A 26,380-nucleotide genomic window follows, 5' to 3' on the forward strand; every position below is an offset into this window, starting at 1 on the left:
TATCTAAAATGAAGAGATGTAACTTGCTTCTTTTGCTTGCGCTGTGCAAAATCCTCTCTCACAAAAGCGATCTGAGTAATTCAAGTTGATGACAAAATAATACATGCTTTTCTATGTATACACGGGCATAATGCTCCATGGGAAACGTCCCTCAGTTTGCGCGAGTCATCGAGCTTGCCTTTCGGCCAAACCCTAGCCACTTTCTCACGCCTCCGCCACCACTCGGAGGCGCAACTGGTGTGGTGCTTCTGATTTCGGTTATCGGAGTTGCTGGAACTGCGCCTGCTTCTGTACTCTCAGATGTGTCCGGAGTGATCATGGCGTCAGAGCTGATCAGATCTGTTTGCAGTGGTGCTGGACGGTTCCGAAGAATCGGCGGTGGTGTGGCACTCGCCAGTTCATCCTCCACCATGTTGATCGGGCGGGTCGTTGTCCAGGGCATAGTCGCAGGTGGTGGGACGCTGTTTCTGCCTGACGGCTTTTTGAGATATCGTGATTGAACTGGGGGTGCCGGGGGAGGTCTTTGCGTCACAGAAGACGGGAAATTCGATTCTGTGGCGCTGCTAGGAGCGCCGTAGCTTTCCGAACCAGATCTTCTGAAAAGCGAGTTGAGCCCAAGGTTGCGCCCTCGGGATTGCAGTCCCGATATGGGTGGGTATTGACTTCTCTTCGTAGTCGGCCCTGTATCCTCTCGGGCTCCCACCGTCGCCATATTTCCACCCCCATCAACGCTATTGCTCCTCCCTCTTGCGTCAGCCCTCGCAACACTGCCATCATCACGGGAAGAGCTTCTTCCAGTCTTCCCAGTTAATGTGGACAGGAGAAAGCGACTCGCCACCTGGGCGTTCAGACTTGCTCTGCGCGAAGGAGCTTCCGGGGCATCCGCCGTCGGCTGGATTGGGTCTGGTTGGGCCGCTTGCAACGAAGAAGCGATCTCATCAACGGGGTCTCGTTTCAAGGCAGGAGCGGGTGATCCCAAGAAGCCACCGCCCTTAAGTGCACCAAACATGGCCTCCGGCTCCCAGCCTTGAGTGCTGACGGGAAAGGAAAACAGGTCCGGGGAGGGAGACCGCCGATTGTTCGGACGGGAACCTGAATGGGTATCTTCACCGTCGGGCTTGTAGCTCTCACGCATCCAATAATCATAAGTTTCCGCTTCAGAGCGAGCGTCCGCGCCACCTTCAGAATCAGAGTCCGAGATGAAGCTATCCGAACGAAGTCGCACGCCGGTTGTAGCGGTCGCCGCCGAATGGGCTAGATATCCCCATTCAGACTTGTCGTCGAGTTTTGCAAAACTCGTAGCTGGTAATTCGGACCGAGTCCTGGGAGGCGCTGACAATCGTGTCGGCTGCGTGTTTGATCTAGAACGAGATTCCTGAATCTCGAACGATCTCAACTGATCGGCACCACGAGGCAGCAACGCTGGAACAACCCTCGGGGTATGTGCATCATCGGATCTTGGAAGGCTGTCCTGGGAGCTCGATTGACCCTTGTGCTTTCGAAGTACCGAAGAAGACACGGTATCTGGAGTTGGCGGTAGAACGTGGGTATTGGCCAGCTCTTTGTGTGTTGGGTAATTAGTAATAACCTTTTGCAATGCTTCTCTCCTCTCGCGCTTCCCCCCCGCTCGAGATGACGGCCTCACAAACTGGGGAGTCGGGGTCACCACAGCTTTGGCGCGACTTGTTGTAGCTGGTCTGAATCTATCATCTGAAAAGGTAGTCTGCTGGTCTGGCCTTTCCATTCTGTGCAAGTGAGATGTCATGTGCAATACGCTGTTGACCGATCCAACCTCGCCAGATAGACCGCTCGGAATCCCGGGTCCCAGGCTAGACCTGCGGGTAGAGCTGGTGGTCTTCTGACTCGACAGGGGACTCTTCATTATTCTCTTGGTCGGTGTTGGCGAGCGGGTACCAAAAGTGCCATCCATACCGGAGAAATCGCGCAACGGCGGCAGATCAAGCCCATCTTGACCTTGTTTGGAGCCGTAGATGCTCACAAAGGAGCTTTCACTCAGCATACTAAGGCTTGGGCTTGCGATGCGATTCAACTCGCTCACCTCGCTCGACGCAGAAACCTCGGAAACCTTGCGCAGATGCATGGCGCTGGAATGGTTTTGCAAAACGACGCTCCGCAAGTGTTGGGTGTGTCCGCTTCGGTCCGAAAGGAAACTAGGCATCCGCTCAAGAGTCTTTGACTCTGTCGACAGAAGGGCACCGCTATCTGGCTTAGGAGTCTCGGTACGCAATGAGTCCGACAAGTTGGACCATGAATGTCGATAGGATCCGTCAGGGCCAACTCTACTAGCCACTTCTTTTTCTTGGATCAGCTCATCAACCCGTGCCTCCAATTTGACTATCATATTGACCGCTTCCTCAATGGCCTTGTCCCTTTTGACAAGCTCGCTCAGCAGCTTCTCTTGAATGTCTGTCAACTCGACACGTTCAGCGACGAGCTCTTCCACACGTGCTTCCAGTGCAGATTGTTTCTCGCGCCGGTGGAAAAGTTCCAGCTTGAGATCGAAGTTCTGTTTATGCAACGTGGAAACAGCCTAGAGGGTGTTACCGTCAGTGACGTGTGCCTTCAGCAAGGGGAGATATCCACTCATTCGTGGAAACGCACCTTTTCTACCTGCTTCGCTCCCATGCTAGTCTGGCTTGAATCATCGTCATGGCTTGATCTCGGTCGCCGTTCATCTCCATGTCTAGATCTCGTGCTTAACGAGTTTAGGACATCTCTGTCTCTGATGTCACCGGTTGACGAGCTCAGATCAGAACCCCACTTGCTGGCCAACCGCTCGCTCTCCGCCTTTCGTTCCTGTTGTAGCCTTTCTTGCAGCAAGGTGGAGGCGGCTGTAAGCAGTTGCTTCGATTCACTGCTTGACTCTCTAGATAGACGGCCTGGTTGTCGTATACCCAGTGTTTCTCTATCGCATTGGGCATGGTGGTACCGATGCATGTGGGGTGGATTCGAAGGTGTAATCGCGCGCGGGTGAGAAGAGGAGGTACTTGTACTCTTCGTAGTCTTCGGGCTGTGCATCGTGCTGCTGGCGGTGCTAGCCTGTGAAAGTGCACGACGGTGCAGACGCTCTCGAGCATCTTTGCGAGAGGCGGTGTTCTCCATTTTCCAACGACCTACAGGATTTTCAACGCAAGACGGTTTATCGACATTCCATCTGTGGCTACGAGAACCCCCTTGGACTTCGGTAATAAGAACTGGGTGAAGTGTAGAAGACAGTTAGTTGGCTTAGATAGCTCAGGGGAGACCAATGGTTTGTTCAAGTCGTAGATTGTCGTCGTGGGTTCTTCTAACAGGGGCATTCATGACCTTGATGATAGAATTGGCAAGCGTCGGTATTATCTGGAAATATCTGGGGGGGAAGGATTACACCATGGCTTCGGCTGGTGAAGAGTCGAGGTTTGGGCGGAATTGGAGTTGGAATTGGGAAGCGAGATGCAGGACGAACGGGAGGGGTCCGGGAGAATCAGGGGCGTAGAAGCAAGCCAGCTGCAGTCAAATAGGCCTGGATCTCTGGGTCTGGCTTGTGCGAGTGGTCACAGGCCAACACGAAGATGTCTTGGGAATGTCTTAGGCTCAGGCTCGTTGATGTCGGGGATTGACCAGATGCTGCTGTTACACGTACAGAAGGCCGAAGACCGGTGTTGCTCAAGAATATGGTGTGAAGCAAACGGTGTCGTAGGAGACAAGGTGAGCTCAAGACGACGACGATGACGACAAAAAGTCGACCCCCAAAGATGACAGCGACGTTCTACCTATGGAATGGAATGGAATGGGTTTGGTGTAGTGTATAAGTAAGGAGGCAATAGGTAGGTAAAATGGAAGAATGAGGAAAGTCAACTACCAACTTCGTACAGCGCAAGCAAGCAAACGAACGAACAAGCGAACAGCTGCGATGCCACAAGACAAGACAGGACAAGACAGGACAAGACAAGACAAGAAGGGCAAGACAGGGATTAGAGAGACAGGGATAGAGGGCCCATCACCATCTCCTTCCCTTGCAGATTGTACATACACTACGTACCGTACCTACCTACCTCCACGCCAGTAAAGCACTTGATGAAAAATGAGAGAACCTGGTATCTCAATACCAGAGCAGAGAGAGAGGTAAGTACACAGTACCTACTGCCCGGAATGCCGGGCAATTGACTGAGGATGATGAACCTGCAGTAGCAGCGTAAGTAATCTTGCATATGCACCGTCAACCTCCACGACGGGTCGGCCAATTCCCTATAAAGTACAAGTATAGCGAGGATATGGTGTACTATGTACTATGTAACTGAACAGGCTAACTAGTAACGACAGCAGCTGCCTTAGTCTTTGCACTGTGTACCTTGGACACATTTAGCTGTTGACCCAATTTGATCCCGAATGCCGGGACCAACGAGCATATCGTGGGTATATGGCAAACTTGGCAAGGGAAAAATAAATAAATAAGCAAGGGAGGAAAGCTGGAGTGGAGAGAGGAGAGACGCTGGCTCGGAAGCTAGCGTCGACGGAAAGCTCGCGCGTTCGTTCTAGCGCACAACCGCTGCTTCACATCACAGTGCTGGAATACATCTATCTATATCTCACTTCATTCTACTTACTTACATAGTACTATGTATTCAATTGCAATATATATAGATAATAGCAAACAACTACTTGTGTATATCAATATGGAAGTATCTCTTCTGCCTTAGCGGCAAGGAAGCCTCCATACACAGCCGCGCATCATCATCATCATGTGCAGAGCAGAGCAACATGTGGAAGCAAGCACGTGTCAAAACTCCAGACAAGGTCTTCTGCTCTTGGCAATAGATACACCACTAGATATTCTTAAAATCATCCCAGATTCCTCAGCCTAGACCTCCTCGTCTTCGAGTTGTCGCAGCAACAGTCAGCTCAATCTCTACTTTACCGGTACTTCGTACAATACCCAAGGTTTTATGTCCTACCACAACCAGCATCACCATACTTGACAAGGTTAACGACAGGTCCCACCAGACCAGTTCTGCTCTAGCTCAGGGCCGTGTTCCGAGCTTGGAATGTCTACGCTACCTACGAGAAATGTGTAATATACTGTATGATTGGCCCGCCCGCAGCAAACGTGATGCGCTTCCCCTTGATGCAGTGTGATTCAATCCAAGGTCGCTTCATCACGGGCGAATCAGCTTGCCCCTATATAGACAGCGTTCTTCACCAGCTGAAGGGAATGTTTGATGTAACTAGCTACCTACATTTGAGATCGGGTCTACATCATGAATGTGTGTACTCCTCGGCATCCTAGCTAATCTATTAATTAACTATCCTATTCAACGTGGATAAGAGAGGGGGGGGGGGGGAAGAGAGAGAATAATGTAGCGTCTCCCATTCTAATCACACTCAAAACCACCGGTCCGGGTGGCGTCTCATAGTGTAATACACTACTACACTTGGTTGATACATAAGTACTCTAGTATCTAGACCATCCAACTAGCTAATACCGACACAGCTATTAAGAGCTTGCATGGGCCGAAATGCGTGTCGTGCCGAAACGCGTACATACATCCATGCATGTAGCTGCAGGCCGTGGCCGGGGTTCCTTCCTCCCAGTCCTTGTTCCGGCCGGCCCGCCAGCTATTCCGACAGGGCGGCGCCTTTCTTTTTCTCCTAGCCGTGGCTTGTGAGGAGTTCATCCTCTCAATCGATTTAGCCTGCTCTTACTGTAGGTACTACATGTAAGTAGGTAAGTATGTAAGATGTAGGTAAGAGCAAAAATGTGACATGTTCAGAGGGTCGGATTAAAACCCCCCCGCGTCTAAATAGTCTACTGTATCTAATGCAGCAGAACTGCACCAGTAAATGCAAGGTTTGTTATATGATTCCGGGGATATATCAGTATGTAAGTATGGGGTGAGCTTACGGCTAGTGGACTAGGGTCGCTTTACCTCCATAGTCTATCACATCCTCCCTTACATGCCTAAATAGACGTATTAGCATCGCTACGAGCTGCCATATGTAAGAGGTAGGTTATGAAAACTTACTCAAGTACCTAGTTCAATTGGCTCAATAACTACCTACCTATATACTAGTCAAGTAATTTTGAAGAGATAAGGCAAGAAGACCGTGCACGCTCGCATGGCTTCTACACATTTACACATCAGAACACCAATTGATCGAGACCATGTGATTATTTATATCCAAGTAGTCTCAGACTTCCAAGTCGGCGTGAACAAACTCGGCACGGTCTATGTAGTCAGTTCTTGGTTATCATTCCTAAGTTTTGACCTAGGTTGTTGATCATTGTAAGATAAAATATCAAATTTCCTCCGAAGCTAGGACATGCTGATACAATAGCAATGCTAAATACGTAAGATGGACTTAAGGATGCCGTATCTTTCTAGGCTTGGTAGACCCGTAGTCGTGGTTTCCATTTTGTTTCTGGGAAGTCGAGGGCGTGAGCGTCGCGGGTGTGTTGATAAGCCTACTGGATTACTACCTTCATATCCTAATCGTAAGTCTCCTGAACGCATGATGAATTGAAAACGCCAGCTATACAATATTCCTACGATCTTTCAATGAGCTGTATGGTCCGCTCCTGAGCCTGTCTCAGAATACAGATGATAAAAGCTGAGATCACACTGTTAGTATACCTATATATATATGATGCTTCTCATAAGGGAATGACCTATCCTTGCACTGGGTTGCTGTACTATATCACGACTTCAATCTTCATAGCGAAAGGCTGTAAATGTTAGAAGAAAGGTGATAAAGATATCTACTTGCTTTTACTTAGCCGTGTACCAGCGCCTCTGTTTATGTCTTTTTGGTGATTCTAGAATCTGGCCTTCGTCTCAGGGGTGTATATTTGCATGTACAAGCTATGAATGAACAGCAAGTAATCATTGGAGAATGTATATGCGCTTCTGCCTGAAAAGTAAGGCCACAATAGAAAGCCTCCTTTACTCACTTAGAGGCTGGCGCGGACTAGATAAGCACATATTGCTATCGTCAAAAACTTCGTATAGAATCGTATATCCACACTAAGTAGAATTGAAAGGTGTGAAGGAGCTTCTTTGCGGGTATCTTTCGCAGGAAACTCATACCGGAGATTCCTCTAAAGTCCTGAATAATAGACAACTATTCCTAACACGATAGACCTATCACAAGCTTGGTATAATAGATACTTTTCTACTTGAATATGTAGGTAGGCAGTTTATGTGTCAGTACACATATGTACCGAAGACAGATAAAACTTTTGTTTGCAAGGCGGAGAACAAATGCGAGTGTTAGAGCATGCTGATATTCGCACAATGAGAATGAAGCCCTGATGAGAATCACAGTTTGTATAGTATACCATGTACTCTTTACGTGTCTATGGAACGAGTGCATTTGCCAGATAGCACTGAAGGAGAATCATAGTCTCAAGTAACATGTAGTATGGTTGTTGGAGAAGAGACGGAGTAGATGGACAAAGTACAAGAATCGCGTCGAAGAGAAATGGTCTGGGGTTGTCTGCGATTCACATACACGGATTATATCTCGTCAAAGCCAAAGACCAGCCAGAAAGAGAGAGAGAGAGAGAGAGAGAGAGAGAGAGAGAGAGAGAGTAAATAAATGATAGGACTCACTCATACGGCTACCTCTAGCCAAGGCATGCGTATATACTTACACCTGATGTTTTCAGGAGATATATGCGTTGAGGCAAAAACACCACATCACATACATATAGGAACCTGGCACACGTTAGCTAGGAGCGTTAATCATGTATCTCATATTCTATATCTTTTATGCTAATCTACAACTCCTCTTGGAAGAACTGCTCCTCACTGCCTTCATTCTGGCCCTCACCTCCCACCTCATCCTTGTTGTCGCCCTTGCTCTCGCCCTCACCCTCACCCTCACCCTCATCCTCTTCACCACCCTCGATAATCCCAATTAATTCTCTATTATTCCCAGGGACCTCCACCATCTTCAATTGCCATCCTCTATCGCCGGCTAGTTTCTGGATCTCCTTTCGCAGGGACTCGATGTCTTTCGGGCTGAGGTCGAGCGCTTGGAGCTGCTCCTCGGTCATGACGTTGACCTCGCCGCCTTCGTCCTTGCCCGTCGCCGATGCGATGATCTCGACGAGCTTCTCGAGGCCGAACATGCCGCTGTCGCTCCGGAGGCTCTTGGGCGGTGATAAGTTCGGTACTTCCTTGCCGTCCTCGCCATTCCCGAGGAGTTGGCGGCCACCCACTACGACGCCACCGATAACGACAGGGGATTTGGCGGCTTCCTTTGCACGGCCGACCATGGCAGCCTGGGCTTCGAGCGTTTTGCGCGCATGCCAGTCGGCCTGGCCAGATTCGGACACGATGGCCCTGCAGCTGATGATGTTGGCTCTTTCTTCTTTGGGTGGCTGGAAGGCAACGTCGACGCAGAGACGAGGTGTGTTGACCAGCATCAGGTAGGAGCATGTGGTTACCTCCTTAATCCAACCAATCCGATCCTGGGTGCTTTCGGGACTGCAATGGTACTGTATTTCTATGGTGCGCTCACGGCCGGTCAAGTCGCAGATGGTACCGTCGCCCATCCTCTGCACAAGATACCGTTGGTCTCCCTTGACTTGGAGGTCGGTATTAGGTGGTGCTGGGGTGGCGGCACCGGCATCAACGTCCCCACGAGGGTCCTGCCTGGTTTTCTCGCGCTGCTGCTGCTGATTCTGACCACGGCGCGAGTGGCGCGAGGTCACATGGGGATCGGGAACCCTGCCGAGGACATATTCGGCAGTACTGGCATCGCGCATGGGCGGGCCACTCTTGACGCTCGATGCGATGGCGTGGAACTGCACGACGTCTTGTCCGTAGCAGAAGCGATAGCTCCACCAGCCTGACATATAGTACAGACATTTGCCGTCCAGCTCGTTGATCAAGTCCCAGCCGTGGGCGGATGCCCGTGCCAGCTCACGCGCCAGCTCAGCCTTGGCGAGTTCGGTAGCAGTCTTGTTCGGGGCGGGAGCGGGTTCGATAACGGGGATGGCGCAGAGGTAGCGATGCGGCGGCATGCTCATGACTTCATAGGATTCGGCGGCGGCGGCAGACGCAGTAGCATCGTGTTCGGTGTCATAGTCATCCGCAGCGCGGATAGTGGGTACTATGTCTGTCTGGCTGGCGAGCCCGGCATCGTAAGCGGGATGGGCAACGTCGGGCGTGTCGAGAAGGGCACGGGCGTCGGATTCGGATATGTAGGTGTCGGAGAAAACGACCTCGAATTGAGGGTAGGCGAGTAGATCATGATGGACGCTGAAGCCAGGCTGGCGAGCGCGACAGAGCTGCAGCCAGGCGCAGGCGGCGGCGAAGGAGGCGAAACGGCGCATTGTGCCGCTCTCGGAGAGGTGATATCACATGGAAAAGGCGACACGTCGGTGTGGAGGTGGAGATGTGGCCAGTCCAGCTCAGATGGCAGCCATTGGATGCGTCTCCTTTACAGCGTATTCTTCTTGCAACCTAGTCTGCTTGGATTGGACACCTAGGTCTTGATATAGGTAAGTCGATATTGCAAGTAAATCAGGAAATGGACGACGAAGAGGCTGAATGGACATGAATGTTCGGTGACAAACGAGGCGAGTTGCGATGCTTGACTGATGAAGGCAGTGCACCTACCGATAGGTACCTAACCTGAAAGCCAGTCACCTGCAACAGAACTGGAATGTCTATCTACGTACGTAGGAGAGGTGTAGAGGTGTGTATCACGATAGGTACCTACCTCTTTTACTTTGCACCGAGTTTGATGTGAAGCATGTATGTAATACTTTGTATATGACATCTGTTCATTTCCAGGTACTGTGATAAGCTCTTTTGGGGGGAGGAGGGGCGTGTACCCATGTACCCGGGGGTAGACATCTGGAGGCAGCTGTCTTTCCGGGTAGGTCCTCTGGGACTTGTGTATGTGTGATAATTCATCAACAATTCATCAATCCTCAGCACTCATTCATGCCTTTTGCACTACCTAGTATTTTGGCAACATCAACAACATCTCGGTCATTCTTGCTGGTACAAAGCACCATGGTTGTACAATCTTGCACAATCGCTCTCTCACCAGGGAGCTGGCAAGGCGTTGGCAAGGTGCCATCACATCACCGCAACCAGTCGTCGACTCTCTAGGAGTGCTACCCCCCTACCCCGGATCATCCTTCTCCTGCGTCGTCTCTATCGTCATCTTACGTATTCTTACCGTGAGCCCAGATCAATGGGAAGAGCGAAAGAGAGTAAGCGCGCGCGTGCGAGAGAGAGAGAGAGAGAGATAGAGAGTGAAGGAGAGAGAGGGAGGGAGTGTGTACACCTACCTACTGTGTAAGGTATCCCAGATGGCATCATGGAGGTTGAGTTGGTAGACAGACACACCCCCCCACACACACACGCCAAGGACGTTAGGTGCCATGTTCCAGTCGCCCATCTCACATTGCATTGGTGTCATCGGTATTCTCCAGTCATGTAGGCGCACATAAACCTGCAGCACCAACAAGTCACACTGCGACCATCTCAAGCCATTGCTTATTGATTCCGTGCATTGGCTGCATCCGCGGCGGCATTGCTACCCACGTAATGGCGTCGTGTCTGTGTCTCGTCCGACTGTTCCAGTCTCAATTGGGCCTCTTCGCCATGCCGCATCCTTCCTAGCCTCTCCTCGCTCAGGCAGACCAAGTGGTCCTCCTGCTGGGCTGTCTATCTGCCTGTCTCGCCTGTCTACTGGTGCTGCTCAATACACCCCCAATTACGTTTGGGCTTCATGTAACCTCGGGATATATCGTCCACGCGTTCATGCGATCTCGGGGAGATCATCCCAAGCGGAGGGTATAATGTCAGACTGTCATTCAATATCTGAGTCTTTGTCCAGTATCCATTTGGACCGGGTTTGGTCCAAGAGTACCATCGCCTCTTCGGGAGAACCCTGGTCAGCCATCGCCATCGTCACTCGCCATCATTGGTTACAGTTTGGGTGCTCAGGCTCAGGCTCAGGCTTAGGCTCAGGCTGAAACATCGTATACCTACCGCTACCGGTACTTGCTCAGTTGTCCAGGCAGGCCCGTACAACTGCGTGTGCGACCATCATATTTAGAGCAAGCTGCAGCTTCAACCCGTTGCTGCGTTTGGGGTTTTAGTAGACTGGTAGTTGGTTGGTTGTTGTGGTTTGGATGACGGAAACGCCCGGCACCTAGGGAGGCATCTCTATGGGATTTCTTGTTCAACCCTAGCTACGCCCGGCTTCTTACACACAGCCTATGTATTGGCCCATCGCCTCTCATCCCTCGCCCTTTACTCTTTTCCTCACCGACGCCGTTGGAAGCGTATCAGGCGACGCGCTAGTTAGAATCGATCAGGCTTGACTCTTCGTTTTCCCTTCCCGTTTTCTGTCACTACTGCCTCCTTCCTCCCATGGCTAGCTCGCCAACCCACTTCGATGACTTGCATTGACTACTAGCAAAGCTCTTGGGATGACCGTTTTAGCGTGTGAAGACGGCTGTCTCAAGTCTAATAGCTGTCCAAGCATCAACGGTTCCGAATAGTTTCGAAATCGTATTGAATTCGGGCGAAGCCGGGCAAGCTGACCTGATGGGAAAGCAGAAGCAGCATGCATCTACACAAGTAGTAGGTATTTGTTGGCTTACACCCCAAGCGTTGCAGTGCAGGCAACGCTAGACCCGTGACACAGAGATACTTTCCCTTCCGAGCCATCACTGGTGCCTCCATTGTGCTCTGGTTGGCTGTGCTGAAGTATCCAAACAAGCAACGGGCAACTGTGGAGAGAAGAGGTCGCTCTAGTTTACGGTACTTGTAAATAGTGTGCGGCTACGAAACCACCCAAAACCGCAATAACGAGTCATTCTGGAATCCTGTTAGTCCGTGGGACTACTGTAAGCATACCTATGGCTAAGAAGGATCGTGTGGCCCACTGTCGACTCACAGACATCGACAGCCATTCAACAGCTTTTCGTGGGGCTCGCCTCACTTTGGGAGATTGGGATTTGGAGACTAGAAGATTGGGACAACTCATCGCAGCATACAACCTGGCTCTCCTTGGCTCGCCTTGGCTACCCGCGGCACCGTCCCGAATTCGCTAAGATCCAGCCCAGACAGGGACTAGGCTCCCTGGAGACCCCCGGGTTCAGAGCCCATGTCATGCATCTTTCCTCGAGAAAGACGATGGCCACGAGGCTCTCCTTGCAGGTCCTGCCCCCTTCGTTCTTCGTTGGACGAATGCCATTCGCCAGAAGCGCTGCAGAGTGTGATGGAATATTGCTTCTAGCACTTTGCTCAACGACACCTTGACAGTCTGATAGGCCCTCGAACATGGCCTTTGCAGTTTTGGCCATCTGTTTCTCTCCGACGCTCGCATTCGACCGATTGAGTCTGCAACTAGATAGTTTCGATTTGCACTTTGCTCACAGGTGACAGACATACAGAAAGACAGAGACATTTGCCAACTGACTCAATTGCCATATGAGAGGAGTCAGGCATCAATTCGTCATTGCTCCCTAGGCCAAATGCTCAACCTGGGCGATATGGAATTTCCAATCCATTGAGCCTGTCGTCGGGTCCAAGTACAAATCGCTACCCGTGAGCTAGCTCCTCTTCCTCTTCATAATCTCCTATGTTAGACCACTGCGGAGGGGTATAGAACTGATATCATGACCTGGTCTCTCGAAACGCTATCTCCCCATCTTCTATCCAGCGCCATAGCATTGGGCATACGCATCGCGGCAGCATGCGCCTCTGTAAAAGCTGCGTGTTGACGATGCAGGACCGTAAGATTCCTATTCGAGGCAAGCTACACACCATCACCAGTAGAGTGCATGCATGAATGCACAAAGCATGCTACCTACTCTACCTATACGTACATGGAAAGAGTCAGAGCAGTGCTCATCGTGGCTTCGCACCATCGAGACATGGCACACCACCTTTTCTCCCCGTCTCCGTCACTCTGCCTCTAAGTAAGCCTGTTCTGCACCTTGAGCGTTACCGCGAGCTACACGTCGAGCCGCCGGGATACGCAGCACCGCCTCCCCTCGAGCAATCAACGCAAATCACAGCTTGTACGGTCTTGGTGCGTAGCGGCCTAGCTGGACTCGATGGCCAAACACGTCGAAGCGGCATGATGTACCCAACCACCATTCGGAAGCGCTAGCGTGTTTGCGGTTGACATTCTTGACGTGACCCAGTTCATGGTGCTGACGCTACAAGGCCCCCCGGCATCTCTCCCCCCGTCTGCCCCCGGCTCCCCCCAGCTGACCAACTTCTCTGAACTTCCAAAGCCAAGCGACTGATCTGAGCTTTATAATTTATAAATTAGATGGATCTCTGGCCCCAGTGGGAAACGTGAAGGGCCTGCATACATGGCCCACCGCCACGCATGCGCCAAAGCCTCACACTAGACTGACTGGTTGTACTTAACGCGCCTGCTTCTCGTCGAGGCCATCGTCGCCGTCATCCCGCCTGGAGCAGATGTTCGTGTCTCTTTCTCTCCCCCTCATCGCCTTCCTTGATCCATTCGCACCCGCAGGGATTCCATCCTTGCTGCGAAGTAAACCCGCACAGACGAGAGCACTTGATTCCTGCTGTTGTTGTCGCTGTCGTTATCCACTCTTTCCATATTCTCTCCAGAAAGTAGTGCTACACCGTGGAAGAATTACCGGTAACCACAGACAAAAGAACAGAGAAAGTGAAGCGACAATAGATCTCCTCTGCCTAGCCCTCTCGAATATAGCTCTTGTTGAACCTAGATGAGGTGAACAAACCGGCGTCATGAATCCACTTCCAAATTCAGAGCAGCTCCAGATTCAACGCTTGCGAGCACTGCTCAAAAGTAAGGAACAAGACCTTGAGTTGGCGAGACAACAGATCTCCCAATTAAAGAGTTCAGCCCACCAGCCGCAATCAACCCTCTTATCGAGCCCAGATATCACAGAGCATTCTACTGATGCACATGGTGACATCCAACTGTCTGCTGTATCTGTAAATCATAGAGTCGTCTCGCCAGGCAACACTGGCAGCAAGTGTCATAGTCGCCGTCATGTCGATTCCCGAGCCTCAGTAAGACCCCTATGTAATCCCAAGTATTCTATCACCAAGTCTTGACCACCGATACTGACGAGCATCAACAGCAGCATCAATATCAAAATGGTGACGAACCTTACCCTTATGCTGTGAAACGACCGCGCACCATGTCCCAGCAGGCTCCCTCGTCACAGAAGATGGATCGTGCTGCCTCAAACTTGTCTATCAGGTCCGCTGGACCGTTCACTGGTAATACGCCTGTATCACCACTCCCGGCATTTCAGCCGACCAAACAGCAAGCAAGATATACAGAGCAAGGCAACTACATAGTTCACGGTAGTCAAATAACATCACAACCCATTAGCAACCTGATACAACAACAGGTCCCTGTGGGCAACCAGCACCAGCAGCATGGGATGTTCACTCTTGCTGACATGGGATCTCTTCCCACAGGCGTTCTCGTCGACCCTGCTGTTTGGTTGGCGGCACACGAAGATGCATCATCTGATTTCATTACCCCCTTCTCTGGCACCTCCTACCCCGGCGACATGGATGCCCCCAACCCTAATATGAGTGTTTGTGGCTCTATGACATCTTGCCCTACCTATGACAACACCGCTCCGATGACGCGACAGAATAGTCAGTTTGACAGCCCCTCTATTGCAGGAGGAGTACGAATGATCGAGGTGGGCTCCCAGATGTCGCACGGCCAAGATACCTATTCCCCCTCACAGCAGGCTCTCGAGTACGACGAATCGTATCTAGGAAAACCATCCTCTCACGAGGATGCCCTCTTTGCTGTCGGTTCGAGCTTAGAAACATTTACGAGAGAGTCTTATGCGTCGTCGACGCCCAATGACGGGCTATTGGTATCCCCAGATATGGAACGATCGCTCTCAAGCACGAGCGTCGCTAGCGCCAAGTCGACATCCTCGTCGCTCAGTGCTCGTGCCAAAGTGACTTTGAAGGCGCAGAACCATCGGGCCCTTAACGCACCTCTGAAGCCAAAACCGTCGATCGACGAGAGCAAAGCTGAGCCGCCCTTGGACGAGAAGAATGACGGTAAAGCCGCTATCACCAAAACGAAGTATGTTCGACCAAGGCAACCCAAGGTGTTTTGTGATCTGTGCGACGAGCATAGAGAAGGATTTCGAGGTGAACATGAACTACGCCGTCATAAGGATGCTAAACATCAAATGCTTGTTAAGAAATTTATATGTGTGGATCCGCAAGAGCTTGGTCTACCTGTCAATGTTCAGGTTGTAAACCCGCTATCCAAATGCAAGGCATGCAAAGCACAAAAGAAATACGGGGCATATTACAACGCAGCGGCACACCTCAGGCGCACGCATTTCAAAGAGAAGCCCTCCCGTTGTAAGAATAAGAATGCCGGCACAAATGGCGCCGATGAGGATAAGCGAGGTGGCAAAGGTGGCGGCGATTGGCCCTCTATGCACGAGCTGAAGAACTGGATGCGAGAGATATACGTGCGGCAAGACGAGCAGCAGCCCAAGGAAGAAGACGATATCGACGAAGAGATTGACAGTGTCCAGCCGTACTTCGGCGAAGGCGAAGTAAGTCCTAACATCGCCGCCACCTCATCCTCAAGCTTCGGCTCCCCTGGGATCGCCAACCTTGACTACAATTTTGCAAACCCCATCACAATCAATGCAATGAACGTAGCAGGTCTAGCATATATGGAAGCGATGCCCCTCTCATCAGCGGACTTCTCCTTCAATGGCCCTACAAATATGCCTCTAGCTTTCAACGCGGACGTGACAGCATTTTCGACAATAGATCACATGAACCCGCTAAGCTCAGCCTTGTCGTCGTCGGCTACAGTGACACCCTTGACCGTCTTCAACGATACGCAACAACACCAGTTTGACGAGGTCAGCTACCAGTATACTGCATAATTCACATTGCATATAGTTCACGCCTTGACTGTCACCAAAAACACTTTCTTTTTTTCGTGTAGACAAGCATTCACTAAACCGTCATCACCTTCTCATGACAACAACAAAACTGAAGACGAAGACACAACAGGCGACGGGAACCAGACAAAATAGCCATCTTTGCTTCTTGTTTACTTATCATTTGATTTCCAGCTCTTTCTAGAATCGTCGTCAATTCGTAGAAGCTTGGGTTGACTGACGGCGGCTATTTTCACTGTTTCCCTCCTTTTACTCCCCTTCTCGCTACCATCACGATTGTTATTTCCATTCCGACCGACTCACTTATTCACATTTATAACCTTCGCATGTCCCTGGCCATTTCATTGCGCGGTATTCTATCATTTTGACTCACAATCAAAACTGCAGAGGCAGAGCGAGAAAGAAAGAAAAGATACAAAAAATTTTGGATTGTGAGGATACGTTTCCGCCAAGACCCCTGCGAGCTTGGATCGCCTGCCCCAGCGAATGCCCGCGGCAGCAATTCTTTGAACCTGTACAAATTCAAAAAAACGTTAATGATGCCCTTCAAAACCGCGGGCGAAAATTACTTACTTTATCTACATATATTTACGCCCCGAGTCATTAAATTACGGCTTACTTGGCGGACACGAAAAGGATTTCCTCTCACGAGGACACGGAAACAAAGAAGTGGCAAAGCCTGAACGAATAATGTGGTAGACTTTCCCTCTCTTCTACTCTTTTCCCCCGCTTCATTCATGTCGAGCATGTAATTGTTGGAATTTAAGGAGTTTATCTACATCTACATCATCAGGGGAAGAGGGAACAGCATTATTATCTAGGCCGGCATCATTCATGGGGAAGGTGTTCTTTTTGGTTTCAAGTTTTTTTTTTTTTTTTTTGGTTTTTTTTTTCTCAATTGATGATGTGTTGGGACGGTGGTGATGGGACCTGTAGACTGAGTTGGGTTTTCTTTTAGCGTGGAGTTACGGTTACCTATTGGATACCTATCTATGAAAGAAAAGGGTGTGGGAAGGGGCATTTATTGTGGGTTGGGAAAGGTTACTAATGACGGATGAGATATTTGATCACACCCCGTGTCAAATCGACATGGTATTAATGATATGATGGGACGGAAGGATGGGTGAGGATATTCTTTGTATGAGGCTATATCATATAGACCGGGACTAGGTACGTACCTAGGAACTCTTCTCGTCCGATTTGTCAGGAAAGACAGAAGATAAGAAAGTCAAATGTAAAAGACGTCTGTTCAGCTCCTGTTGTTCAATGTTCTTCACCGTGCCTAGGTTGCTGATGCGCTGTGATACTACATGTAGATTCAGCATCAACAGCCCGGGAGTGGGATTTCAATCCCGCGATACTTGTCTCAATACCTCAAACTAAATTCAGGTAGGTAGGTAGGTAGGTACCGCTCGACGTATTACGTCATCTCACACTCTCTTTCATTTCACTCGCGCGGTCTTTTTTTTTTTTTTTGTTTGGTTTACATTAACTACTCTAGCATCTAGTCTAATTCTAGACTGGGTATGTATGGCATTATCAATCTCGCAGCAGAAGCCGGTTTTTGCTCTAACCTTCTATAGCGTCTAAGCTGAGGTGTCAGACCAGAAAGTGAAAAAATCGCATCTTATCGTGCAAAGCAAGAAGAGAAGCACCGAGGCGTATAATTAGTGCGCAAACGTGACGGATCCATTCTCCATTTTCCCATCCTCTCAATTCCATGCTCCAATCTTGATCCCCTGCCATGTCCGACTCTCCTAATTTTCATTTTCCTCATTTTCAACTCAAAGAGACATAGTGTCCGTCGATCTTCGCCTACGCCTTGTTTTTGTCGGCACGAAGGGCTAGGATATGCTCTGCGCAGTCGTTGCACACTGTTGAAAGTCCCTGGTTAGCACACATCACAAGATGTATATAAGGTAAGATAGGATGGTATGGTGGGTATGTTATGGAGCTAAGAGGGAAAAAGAGAAGGGAAAACTTACGCTGCAGGATACTAGTCGCGTTGATAATCTTCATAACGGCGAAATCCTGACCGAGGCTCTTGTTGAACCAGGTGCGCACCTCCACGGCCGTCAGCGAGTCGAGGCCGAGATCCATCGGGCTGCTGTGCATGTCGATGGCCATGCTGTCGGGGAGCTGCATGAGCGCGCGCAGTCTCTGCTCTAGCGCGGCGCTGATGGCGTTCGCCACGGCCTCATTATGCGAGAGGCATGCGAGCTCCTCCTGAAGGCTCCTCTTGGTATTGTTTGTGCTGTCCACGTTTGCGGAATCTGCCTCGGGTCGCATCGCGAAGTGTCCGAATCGCAGGTCTTCGTGCCAGTGAAGCGGCTGCGGTGACCCCCGACGGAACCGTCGCAGTCCAGTAGTAATGTCGAATGGGACGTGCTCTTGGTGATATTTCGCGCAATCCCCGTCCGTTGTGGGCCGACCTGCCACGACGGCCTCCAGGAACATGTGATGCAGGTCGCGCTCCGAGATGGGCGGGTATCCGTCCTTCTCGAGTCCGGCGTATAGATACGTCTTCTCGCGCTGGAGTAAGCCGAGACCGTAGATAACGCCGATGTTGAGTGCCATTCCAACCAGACCGCGCTTGCGTCGCTGAGCGGCCAGGCCGTTCATGTACATGTTGGCGGCCGCGTAATTGGATTGCCCTGCGTGTCCACCGATGGCGGCGAACGACGACGTCATGATGAAGAAGTCGAGGTCAGGCTCCGAGAACACCGTGTCTAAGTTCGCTGAGCCGATTGTCTTTGGGTGCAGCACTCGATTCCATGTCTCGATGGTCATCTGCGCGAACAGGCAATCGTCTAGCACCATGGCGCCATTCACGACGCCGCCCGCAGGTGGCATGGTTTTGGCGGTGTCTTTCTTTAACGCGTGAAGACTTTCTATGTTTGTCACGTCGGCTCTTTTGATTCGGATGTCCGCGGCATATATAGCGTTAAGCTCAGTGACCCAGTTCAAGGAGGTGTCTGGGTTTCGGCTAGCTAGAACGATACTTCTTGCTCCTTGCTCGAGTAAGAGGCGGCAGATACTGTGGCCAAAGTCGCGGGTCATACCAAACAGATAGTAGGTCTTATTGGAGGAGACGAGGGGCCCATCGACGGTGTGGTTGATCGAGCGAAGGACATGACTGTCCCGATTCCAGTCAACAATCTGGAATGACTGCGCACTCATTGCGCGCGACTGCAGCTCTCGCAGTGAGACTGTAGTAATGAGATCAGATTCCCGAGGTTCCTGAGCATTCTCCAAAGATCGTCGTGCAACGGAGCGCAAAGCCATATTCCATGCGAAGCTGAGCACCGGGAGGTCTTCATTGTGCAGTAGTGCTTTCAAGACGAATGTGGTGAAACCGGTATAGATGGCACATTCGTTCGAAATCGACGCCATGATTCGTCTAGTTAGCTGGTGATCATCTGGCAGAAAGTTGAAGATGGTACCACGCTGTGGAAAGGCGTGCTTCAAATCTCCCAACAAGCACTGCGGATGTAGGCAGACGGACACATAGCGACGAAGTTTATCGCATTCCAGTATCTTCGTATACCGTGCTTTATCTAAACAAATCAAAAATGTTAGCCAGCTCCCCTCCATACTGGGTGTATATCATAGGTAAAGAGATCTGAATTCACTGTAAGATGGGATGGAGACGACTTACCGTGTTCATTGCAGCATGTTCCCACAATGATGACTTTATGGCTTTCCGACGCGAGAGCTATCAGCTGATTTGCAAACTCTACATCGGGATCGATGAGCACAATTGGATGGTCAGGTGAGACAATAGACACACTTGTCAAAGCCGTGATGCATCGGATAAGTTCATGAAGTACGGTCAGGCTCTGGTGCTTGTCTCCTTCTAAGGTCATAGCTATTGAGGGCGGAGATGCGATATACGACGAGTTCGTGTTCGACAAGGCTATCACCCGCTTGCCCGTGTAGCAATTGTGTCCTACGCATACGTAGCGAGAAATGTCGTTATATAGCTTGAGTGGCAGAGCTGAACTGTAATCTACTCGAATCATCGCACTGCCTGGCGGTAAGTGTTGACGAGGACTCTGTTCAATGTGGTTGAGTGAGAAGCAGATGGTGTCGTTCGGGAGGACTTTTGGTGCGAGCTCGATATATTGTTGGATGGTATTCACGGGTACCGTGACCATGCGACGAAGAGCGTTGACTCTGTCATTGGCTTGTGTCCAAGGCATCACACGAGGGATCAGGCGTCGTCCATTTTCCATGTGAATCTCATGCTCCAAAGTCCACATAGACTTGTTAGATATGTCCTTTTTAGAAAAGACTAGTTGATAAAAGGCTGAAGATATTCTGTCCACTGGAGACTCAACGTCATTGGGGTCGAGGTCCAGCACTTGTAGTTTCAGATTGGGCACCTCTGCCACCATAGTCCGTAAAAATCCAAAACTGGCTGCGGCCTCTGGGTTTCCGCTTCGTGCATCGCATGTCACCCAGAGTACTGTCATGGCAGGCCGGAAGAGGATTTGAAACTGGCTAATTGTGTGTTGGGTCATGTTCGACATGACCGGCTCGCTGAGGTCAGCCAGCACGATGACAGCAGTGCAATCCTCCAATTCTTGTGTGGTCACCTCGTAGAGTGAGCGGGACGTAACATGGCTACAGTGGGGTGAAATCCGGCCCTGGAGGCCAGCGACCAGCTGACTATCATCTTTCCCAGAGGCGCTCCGGAGAAAGAGTAGATTTTCAGTAACAGTGGTACTACCATCCACCTGCACCGGAAATTTGAATGACCTCCGTTCACCTAATTGCCGCACGAGTACGTAGCCCGCTCGGTGGTAGTGGTCAGAGTTCCGGGCTTGTCGAGTGAAGCCATAAGCGTCGAGGATATCAGGCCATTCTGGTGGTGTTGGAGGACGATTGGTGCCGTCGCCAGAGCGTGTTCCTGGCTGGGTGTTGAGTATGGCGACGTTTGGATTAATCAGAATCAGAAAGCCACCCTGCTTCATTGCACGACTGATACCTTCCAAGGCCTTGGTCATATCATCGTAGCCTAGCAGCGTGGTTGGAAGAATCACGAGATCTAACAATACTTCGGATCCAATCTGAGTTCCCGGCTGACCCAAGGTGTTGATGTCTAGCTCCTGGAAACTTTCGGATGGCTGAGTTCCCAGGCGTGGGCTTGCAGAGGACGGAGTTCCTCCGCTGACACCCAAAGTGAAAGACTGATAGGAGCCACCAATGGTATCCAGTATAATCCGAGTAAGGTCAAACTGCTTAGTGGGCATGTAGAGAATGTTCATCCATGGATATCGATGAACGACCTGCTTCACAATGCGACCCAAGTGGTTTCGGAACAGGGAAACTTGGCGGGCCTCCTTCAGAATAGATGGTAGTGCTTCAGATAGTCGGATTACGTCTAGTTGTCCAGCTTCCTTGATATGTGCCAAATAATCGCTATGATGCGAGTTGCGGATCATGGTATCAATGGCCTCCTGGGTTTCGACCAATGATCCCTTGGTTGCTTTAGGGCTATTCTCCGCAACATGATAGTCGAGAATGAAAGAAGTGATTCTCCGACAATTCTCAGCCAAAAGGTTACTATCTTCAGCTGAGACAGCATCGTCGGGCGGAACAATCTCATCAGCGGGATCAATATCCATCACCGTATGGAGGTATAGTTCATAATCGTCTTTTGGGTTAGTGTCGGCCAAGGCGCGAACAACAAGGTCTTCGACATGGATCTCTGCTTCTCCAGCATTGTTGAAGATAGCACTGTCAATCGCAATCGATGCACGAGATGCTTCGGTCGGTGGCATGCAACGGACCATATTCGTATCAACTGTCAGCGAACCTTTGGGATCAGCATTAGCCAGTGTGGCAAGATTGAATTTGATTCGGCGAATTCCCGTTGGCAGGAAAGACGTCCAAAATGACCTGTTGAAACACGTATGTTAGTATGACAGCCATTAGCGAAGTGATACTGTGTCTGGCTTACCCATCTCCCGGATAGGCGTAGGCCAAAAATGCAGTCTGGAAACAAGCATCGAGCGTTGCTGGACTGATGCCCAGCTTGGTAGTGTCATCAGAGTGGAAACGACCAAGGGTCGCACAACAATATCTATAGCGACGGTGAATTGTATCTAGAGCCCTGAAAGGACCAGTATATAGAAGGCCAGTAGCTTTATTCATTGTCTCGTAAAAAACTTCAGCGTCAGCAGCTGATGTCTCGGACAGAGACGGTTGCCGAAGTGGCAAAACCTCCAAAGATGGCTCGCCTAAAACAATGTGCAACGATCCGGTGGCGTCCTTCTTCATCTTGGTCGCGCCATCGGGAGAACATGAATACAAGGAAAAGGTACCGTTGAGATTGGACAACTCCTTGTCCCCATCAGACATCGTTAGGGTAAAGAGGGTTTCAACACCGGCAGAGTCTCGATCAAGGGCAATGCCACTCAGGATCTCGATATCTCGAAGTTCGACCAAGGATGCGGGTCGGCCTGCAAGGAAAGCTCGTGCCGCGTCAAGTGCCATGATACAATAGGCAGAGGCAGGTAGCAGTGCCTGGCCCTGAAACTGGTGATGCCCCAGCCATGGGAGCTTTTCAATCTTCAGAATATTCCGCCATTTCATCTCATATATATTATCCTCTCGGCACCGAACACCCAAAAGCTCATGAGGGACTTCAGTCTTGTGGTGATATTGGCGGCTAATGCGTGACTCTCGCCAATAGCTGGCAGAGTGATCAAAAGGATATGACGGGATATCTGTCAATCTTGAGTTGACCACATCTGGGACAGGGGACTGTTCGATGTATGTACCCAACGCGACCTTTGAGGATCCAAAGTTCGACCAAATGAACTCCAAGAAGTTTGAAACCGAGACGCTGCTGTCTTTCGTCCTGTTCAAGGGGCTGGTGTACAGAATGGTACGGCCGAGAGGTTTGGCAGTCTCCGAGACAGAAGACTGCAGTGCAGGGTGTGGACCAATTTCTATGGCGCAATCAAAGCCACTGCCAGACTGAGACAGTGCATATTTGACGGCCTGGGTGAACTCGACCTGATTGACCATGTTGTCTGCCCAATATCCAATGTCCAAATCCTGTGTGATGCGAGAACGGCCCTTCACACTTGAGATCCAAACGATTCCATTCCCTTTTGGACTGGAAGAGATGTTGTTTTCTGAAAGCGCCACGGTGTATTGTTCAGCGGGTTGATGCATGTGATGTGAATGATAACCGGTGTCAATTTGCAAAATCTTTGATGCTGTCCGGTTCTCTTTCAGCTGGTCATGGGCTAAGCGAATGCACTCAATATCACCTGAGAGCGTTACACTGTTTGGACTATTGCTTGCTGCAACGCATATGCGGCCAGCAAAACGACGGCAAAGACTGGTAGCTTCACGCTCTGACATGCGAGCCACTGACATGGCACCCTTTTGGCCATCCGCGCCACGAGCAAGATGTGCAACCATGCCCCTGTGATAAGAGATCAAGATGGCGTCTTTTGCAGAAATCCGCCCTGCAGCGTACGCGGCAGCGATCTCCCCAGATGAGTGTCCAACCACGGTATGGAAGTCGATACCAATGCTTCGTAGGAAGTCAACAAGTGCAATCTGCAGGGCGGTGCAAACAGGCTGCGAGACAGCTGCTTCATCAATGCACGATTCATCTTTGTCAGCCATGATATGATCCTCCAAGGTCCATGAGGGCGGTTGAGGGCAAAACGTGAGAACGCCGTCGAGCTTGCGGATGGTGTTGCGGTAGACGCTGTTTTGCTGCAACAGAGTCCTGGACATAGTGGCCCATTGTGCCCCTTGGCCTGTGAAGATCCCCAAGATTCGCAGAGGTGCATCTGAAACCTGAGATCGGCTGATGCGCTCAGGAGGAATCGCTGACCCATTGGAGGGCAGGAGAGAATCCAAGGCACGCAGAGCATCGGGCCTTGTTGCCGCAGAGAAAGCAACTTGGTACGGGAGACCAGTGCATCGTGAGAACTGATGCCATGACAAATGGTGTACATCAACGTCGTTCTCGTCCAGGTATTTTCTATAGGACTGAACAAGATCTCGCAAAGACTTGTGAGAAGCTGCAGAGATGACAAGGGGCAGATGAAAGGGATCTGGGCTGGCAGAGGCACTCAGCTGTGGCTGTGGTGCCAAGACGCGGGTGGTGGCTTGCTCAGGGCAGCAGCCAATTGCTGCAAGTTCAAGCGGTGTGGCTAAGACGACAGGGCGGACTTCAGGGATGTAAGACTCAATGATGGCATGTGCATTGGCACCGCCAAAGCCGAAAGAATTAACACTGGCTCTGCGAGGTTGACCCGGAGGAGGATCCGGCCAAGGCGTCAAGACAGTGGGGATCTGGAGGTGTGTGTAAAAGGGCTTCACCTCCGGGTTCAGATGCTCGAAATGCAAATTCGGCGGTACAAGTCCATGATTGATACTCCAGACTATCTTGAGCACGCCTGCAAGACCGGCAGCAGCTTCGGTGTGTCCAACTACTGTCTTGATCGACCCAACAAGCATCTTTTGTTCAGGATTATGCGAAGACTGCACAGCCTTTGACTTGGGCTCACTGTTGCCAAAGAAAGCCTCATGGATCGCAGCAGCTTCACGCGGGTCGCCAGCCTTAGTACCTGTGCCATGCGCCTCAAAGTACTGGCACCGGTCAGATGGATTCTTGGGATCAAGACCTGCTTTCTTATAAGTGCTCCGAATGAGTGCTGCTTGAGCTTGAGGATTAGGGATAGTGATGCCAGCGGTTCGACCATCCGCATTGGAGCCAGTTGCACGAATGACAGCTTCGATCTTGTCACCATCTCGAATAGCATGAGAAAGCCGCTTAACAAGCAACACCGCAAAGCCTTCACCGCGGGCGTAGCCATCAGCTCTAGTGTCCCACATGTGGCATTTCCCTGAAGGGCTCAGCATGTGCAGTGCAGACTCAACAATGAACTGCTCTGGTGTGAGCATCATGTTGGCACCCGCCACACACGCCATTGAGCAATCGCCCTCACGCAGACTTAGCACGGCCTGGTGTAGGGCCACAAGACTGGAGCTGCATGCCGTGTCAATGGTCATAGAAGGGCCTTGGAAGTTGAAGAAGTATGAGATGCGGTTGGACAGCATGGCTCGCGAGTTTCCTTTATTACACGAGCTGAAGTCAGTAATTGCCGGATAGGGAAGAGTTTCAGCTCCTATTTCGGGAGTATGCAGAGAACGAAATATGCCTAAGGAGAGGATAAATGATTCCAGAGAACTAACCTGTAGCGAAGTACTGAGAAGTTGTGAGCTCGTCGCGTGAAGAGAGGACTTCGTAGTCTTGCGTCATGCACCCTGCAAAGACACCAACACGTTTACCGCTGTACTGGGAAAGGGGGAAGCCTGCAGACTCCATGGCCTCGAAGACAACTTCTAGCAAGAGGCGCTGCTGCGGATCCATGGCTTCCGCTTCTTTGGGGGTGATGTTAAAGAAGCCTGGATCAAAGGCCCGGCAGTCTTCATTCAGCCAATACGCCTTGATGCAATTGGTGGTGCCGTGGTACTCTCCATCTTTGTGATAGAATCCCTTGGCGCTGAACCTCTCTGGAGGAACCTCGCGTGAAAGGTCAAATGGCTTGCACAGAAGATCCCAGAGTTTTAAGGGAGAGGTTGCATCGCCAGCGAACCGACAGCTGGCTCCAACAATGGCGATTGGCTCTTGCCGATCTACTATATACGCCATGCCAGGCGGGAGAGAAAGGGTGATTGGATGAATTAGGTGTTGTTAACAAGATTGTGGAAGCGATTTACAACTGGAATTGGAAGAAGATGTGTGAAATGTGTAGGGTGATGCACGTTGAGTATCAGGGTGAAGGCAAAAAGCAGAAGACAGCTTCACCTAAGTGTCAAGGTGTTGTTGAAGAAACAATTAAGTGTAGATTAATGGTTGAGAACCAAGGTGAAGTTTGAAAGGTTGAGGAGTGAAGAGTGAGGGTGAAGGGTGAAGGCAGAAAGATGAAGAGAACAAGGTGAAGCTGTCCTGGGAGTCAAGGTTTTGTAGGTAAATTACGCAAATAAATTTTAGTGGGCTTGACGCCGGTAATGAGGGCAGAGTGTGTGGGTTTGAGTTAAGAGCGCCGGTAAGGTCGACGATGGATGGGTTCCTTCCCAGGCGGATGGGGCAGGTACCTCAGCCAGTTAATGAAGCGGTTATTCGGAAACAATGGGCTGCTAGCGTGATTATACGGAACTGAGTGTTCAAGGTACATGGTCAATGTCGAGGGACAGTCTGAAGTGACTTCGGCCCCGAGCCTGTGTGCTATCACATCTGTCTCATCAACTCCTTTCGGATGTCGGGTATCTTGTGTCAACAGCTCACTGTCCTCCAGAGACTGGACAACAGTAACTGACAACGCCGACCTTGTGGTGTTGTGTTGGAGGAAAACGTCATGGGGAATACAAAGACTTCAGCATTGACAC

General features: G+C 50.6%; 4 protein-coding genes across 4 annotated transcripts; 1 reads left to right on the forward strand and 3 right to left on the reverse strand.

The window, feature by feature from the left end:
* Positions 1–120: 120 nt before the first annotated feature.
* Positions 121–3,483, reverse strand: F5B22DRAFT_203974 (uncharacterized protein). Its single transcript, XM_047969627.1, has 2 exons — positions 2,623–3,483; positions 121–2,551 (listed from the first exon to the last, which is right to left on the reverse strand). The coding sequence occupies exons 1-2, from the start codon at positions 3,121–3,123 to the stop codon at positions 152–154; spliced, it is 2,901 nt and encodes a 966-aa protein (XP_047830453.1). The 5' UTR covers positions 3,124–3,483; the 3' UTR covers positions 121–151.
* A 4,240-nt stretch (positions 3,484–7,723) lies between these two features.
* F5B22DRAFT_204205 (glucosidase II beta subunit-like protein-domain-containing protein) lies at positions 7,724–9,537 on the reverse strand. Its single transcript, XM_047969629.1, has one exon. It carries the CDS (start codon positions 9,338–9,340, stop codon positions 7,778–7,780), a length of 1,563 nt encoding a protein of 520 aa, XP_047830454.1. The 5' UTR covers positions 9,341–9,537; the 3' UTR covers positions 7,724–7,777.
* A 3,921-nt stretch (positions 9,538–13,458) lies between these two features.
* Positions 13,459–16,359, forward strand: F5B22DRAFT_204210 (uncharacterized protein). Its single transcript, XM_047969630.1, has 2 exons — positions 13,459–14,054; positions 14,126–16,359. Exons 1-2 carry the CDS (start codon positions 13,767–13,769, stop codon positions 15,932–15,934), a joined length of 2,097 nt encoding a protein of 698 aa, XP_047830455.1. The 5' UTR covers positions 13,459–13,766; the 3' UTR covers positions 15,935–16,359.
* Positions 16,360–17,767: 1,408 nt separating this feature from the next.
* F5B22DRAFT_647032 (uncharacterized protein) lies at positions 17,768–25,643 on the reverse strand (the record flags this gene model as incomplete). The annotated part of the gene is made up of 5 exons (XM_047978812.1): positions 17,768–17,826; positions 17,938–19,509; positions 19,611–21,856; positions 21,918–25,062; positions 25,184–25,643. The coding sequence occupies 5 exons, from the start codon at positions 25,641–25,643 to the stop codon at positions 17,768–17,770; spliced, it is 7,482 nt and encodes a 2,493-aa protein (XP_047830456.1).
* Between the last annotated feature and the right edge of the window lie 737 nt (positions 25,644–26,380).

The sequence above is a fragment of the Xylaria bambusicola genome (genome assembly GCF_022495145.1).
Source record: "Xylaria bambusicola strain CBS 139988 unplaced genomic scaffold F5B22scaffold_23, whole genome shotgun sequence".
Lineage (NCBI taxonomy): Eukaryota > Fungi > Ascomycota > Sordariomycetes > Xylariales > Xylariaceae > Xylaria > Xylaria bambusicola.

Coding starts and splice junctions, on each gene's coding strand:
- F5B22DRAFT_204210 (XM_047969630.1), top strand. CDS start 13,767: ATGAATCCACTTCCAAATTCAGAGCAGCTCCAGATTCAACGCTTGCGA. Junction 14,055..14,125: donor ATGTCGATTCCCGAGCCTCA/GTAAGACCCCTA, acceptor GAGCATCAACAG/CAGCATCAATATCAAAATGG.
- F5B22DRAFT_203974 (XM_047969627.1), bottom strand. CDS start 3,123: ATGGAGAACACCGCCTCTCGCAAAGATGCTCGAGAGCGTCTGCACCGT. Junction 2,552..2,622: donor GAGCGAAGCAGGTAGAAAAG/GTGCGTTTCCAC, acceptor AACACCCTCTAG/GCTGTTTCCACGTTGCATAA.
- F5B22DRAFT_204205 (XM_047969629.1), bottom strand. CDS start 9,340: ATGCGCCGTTTCGCCTCCTTCGCCGCCGCCTGCGCCTGGCTGCAGCTC.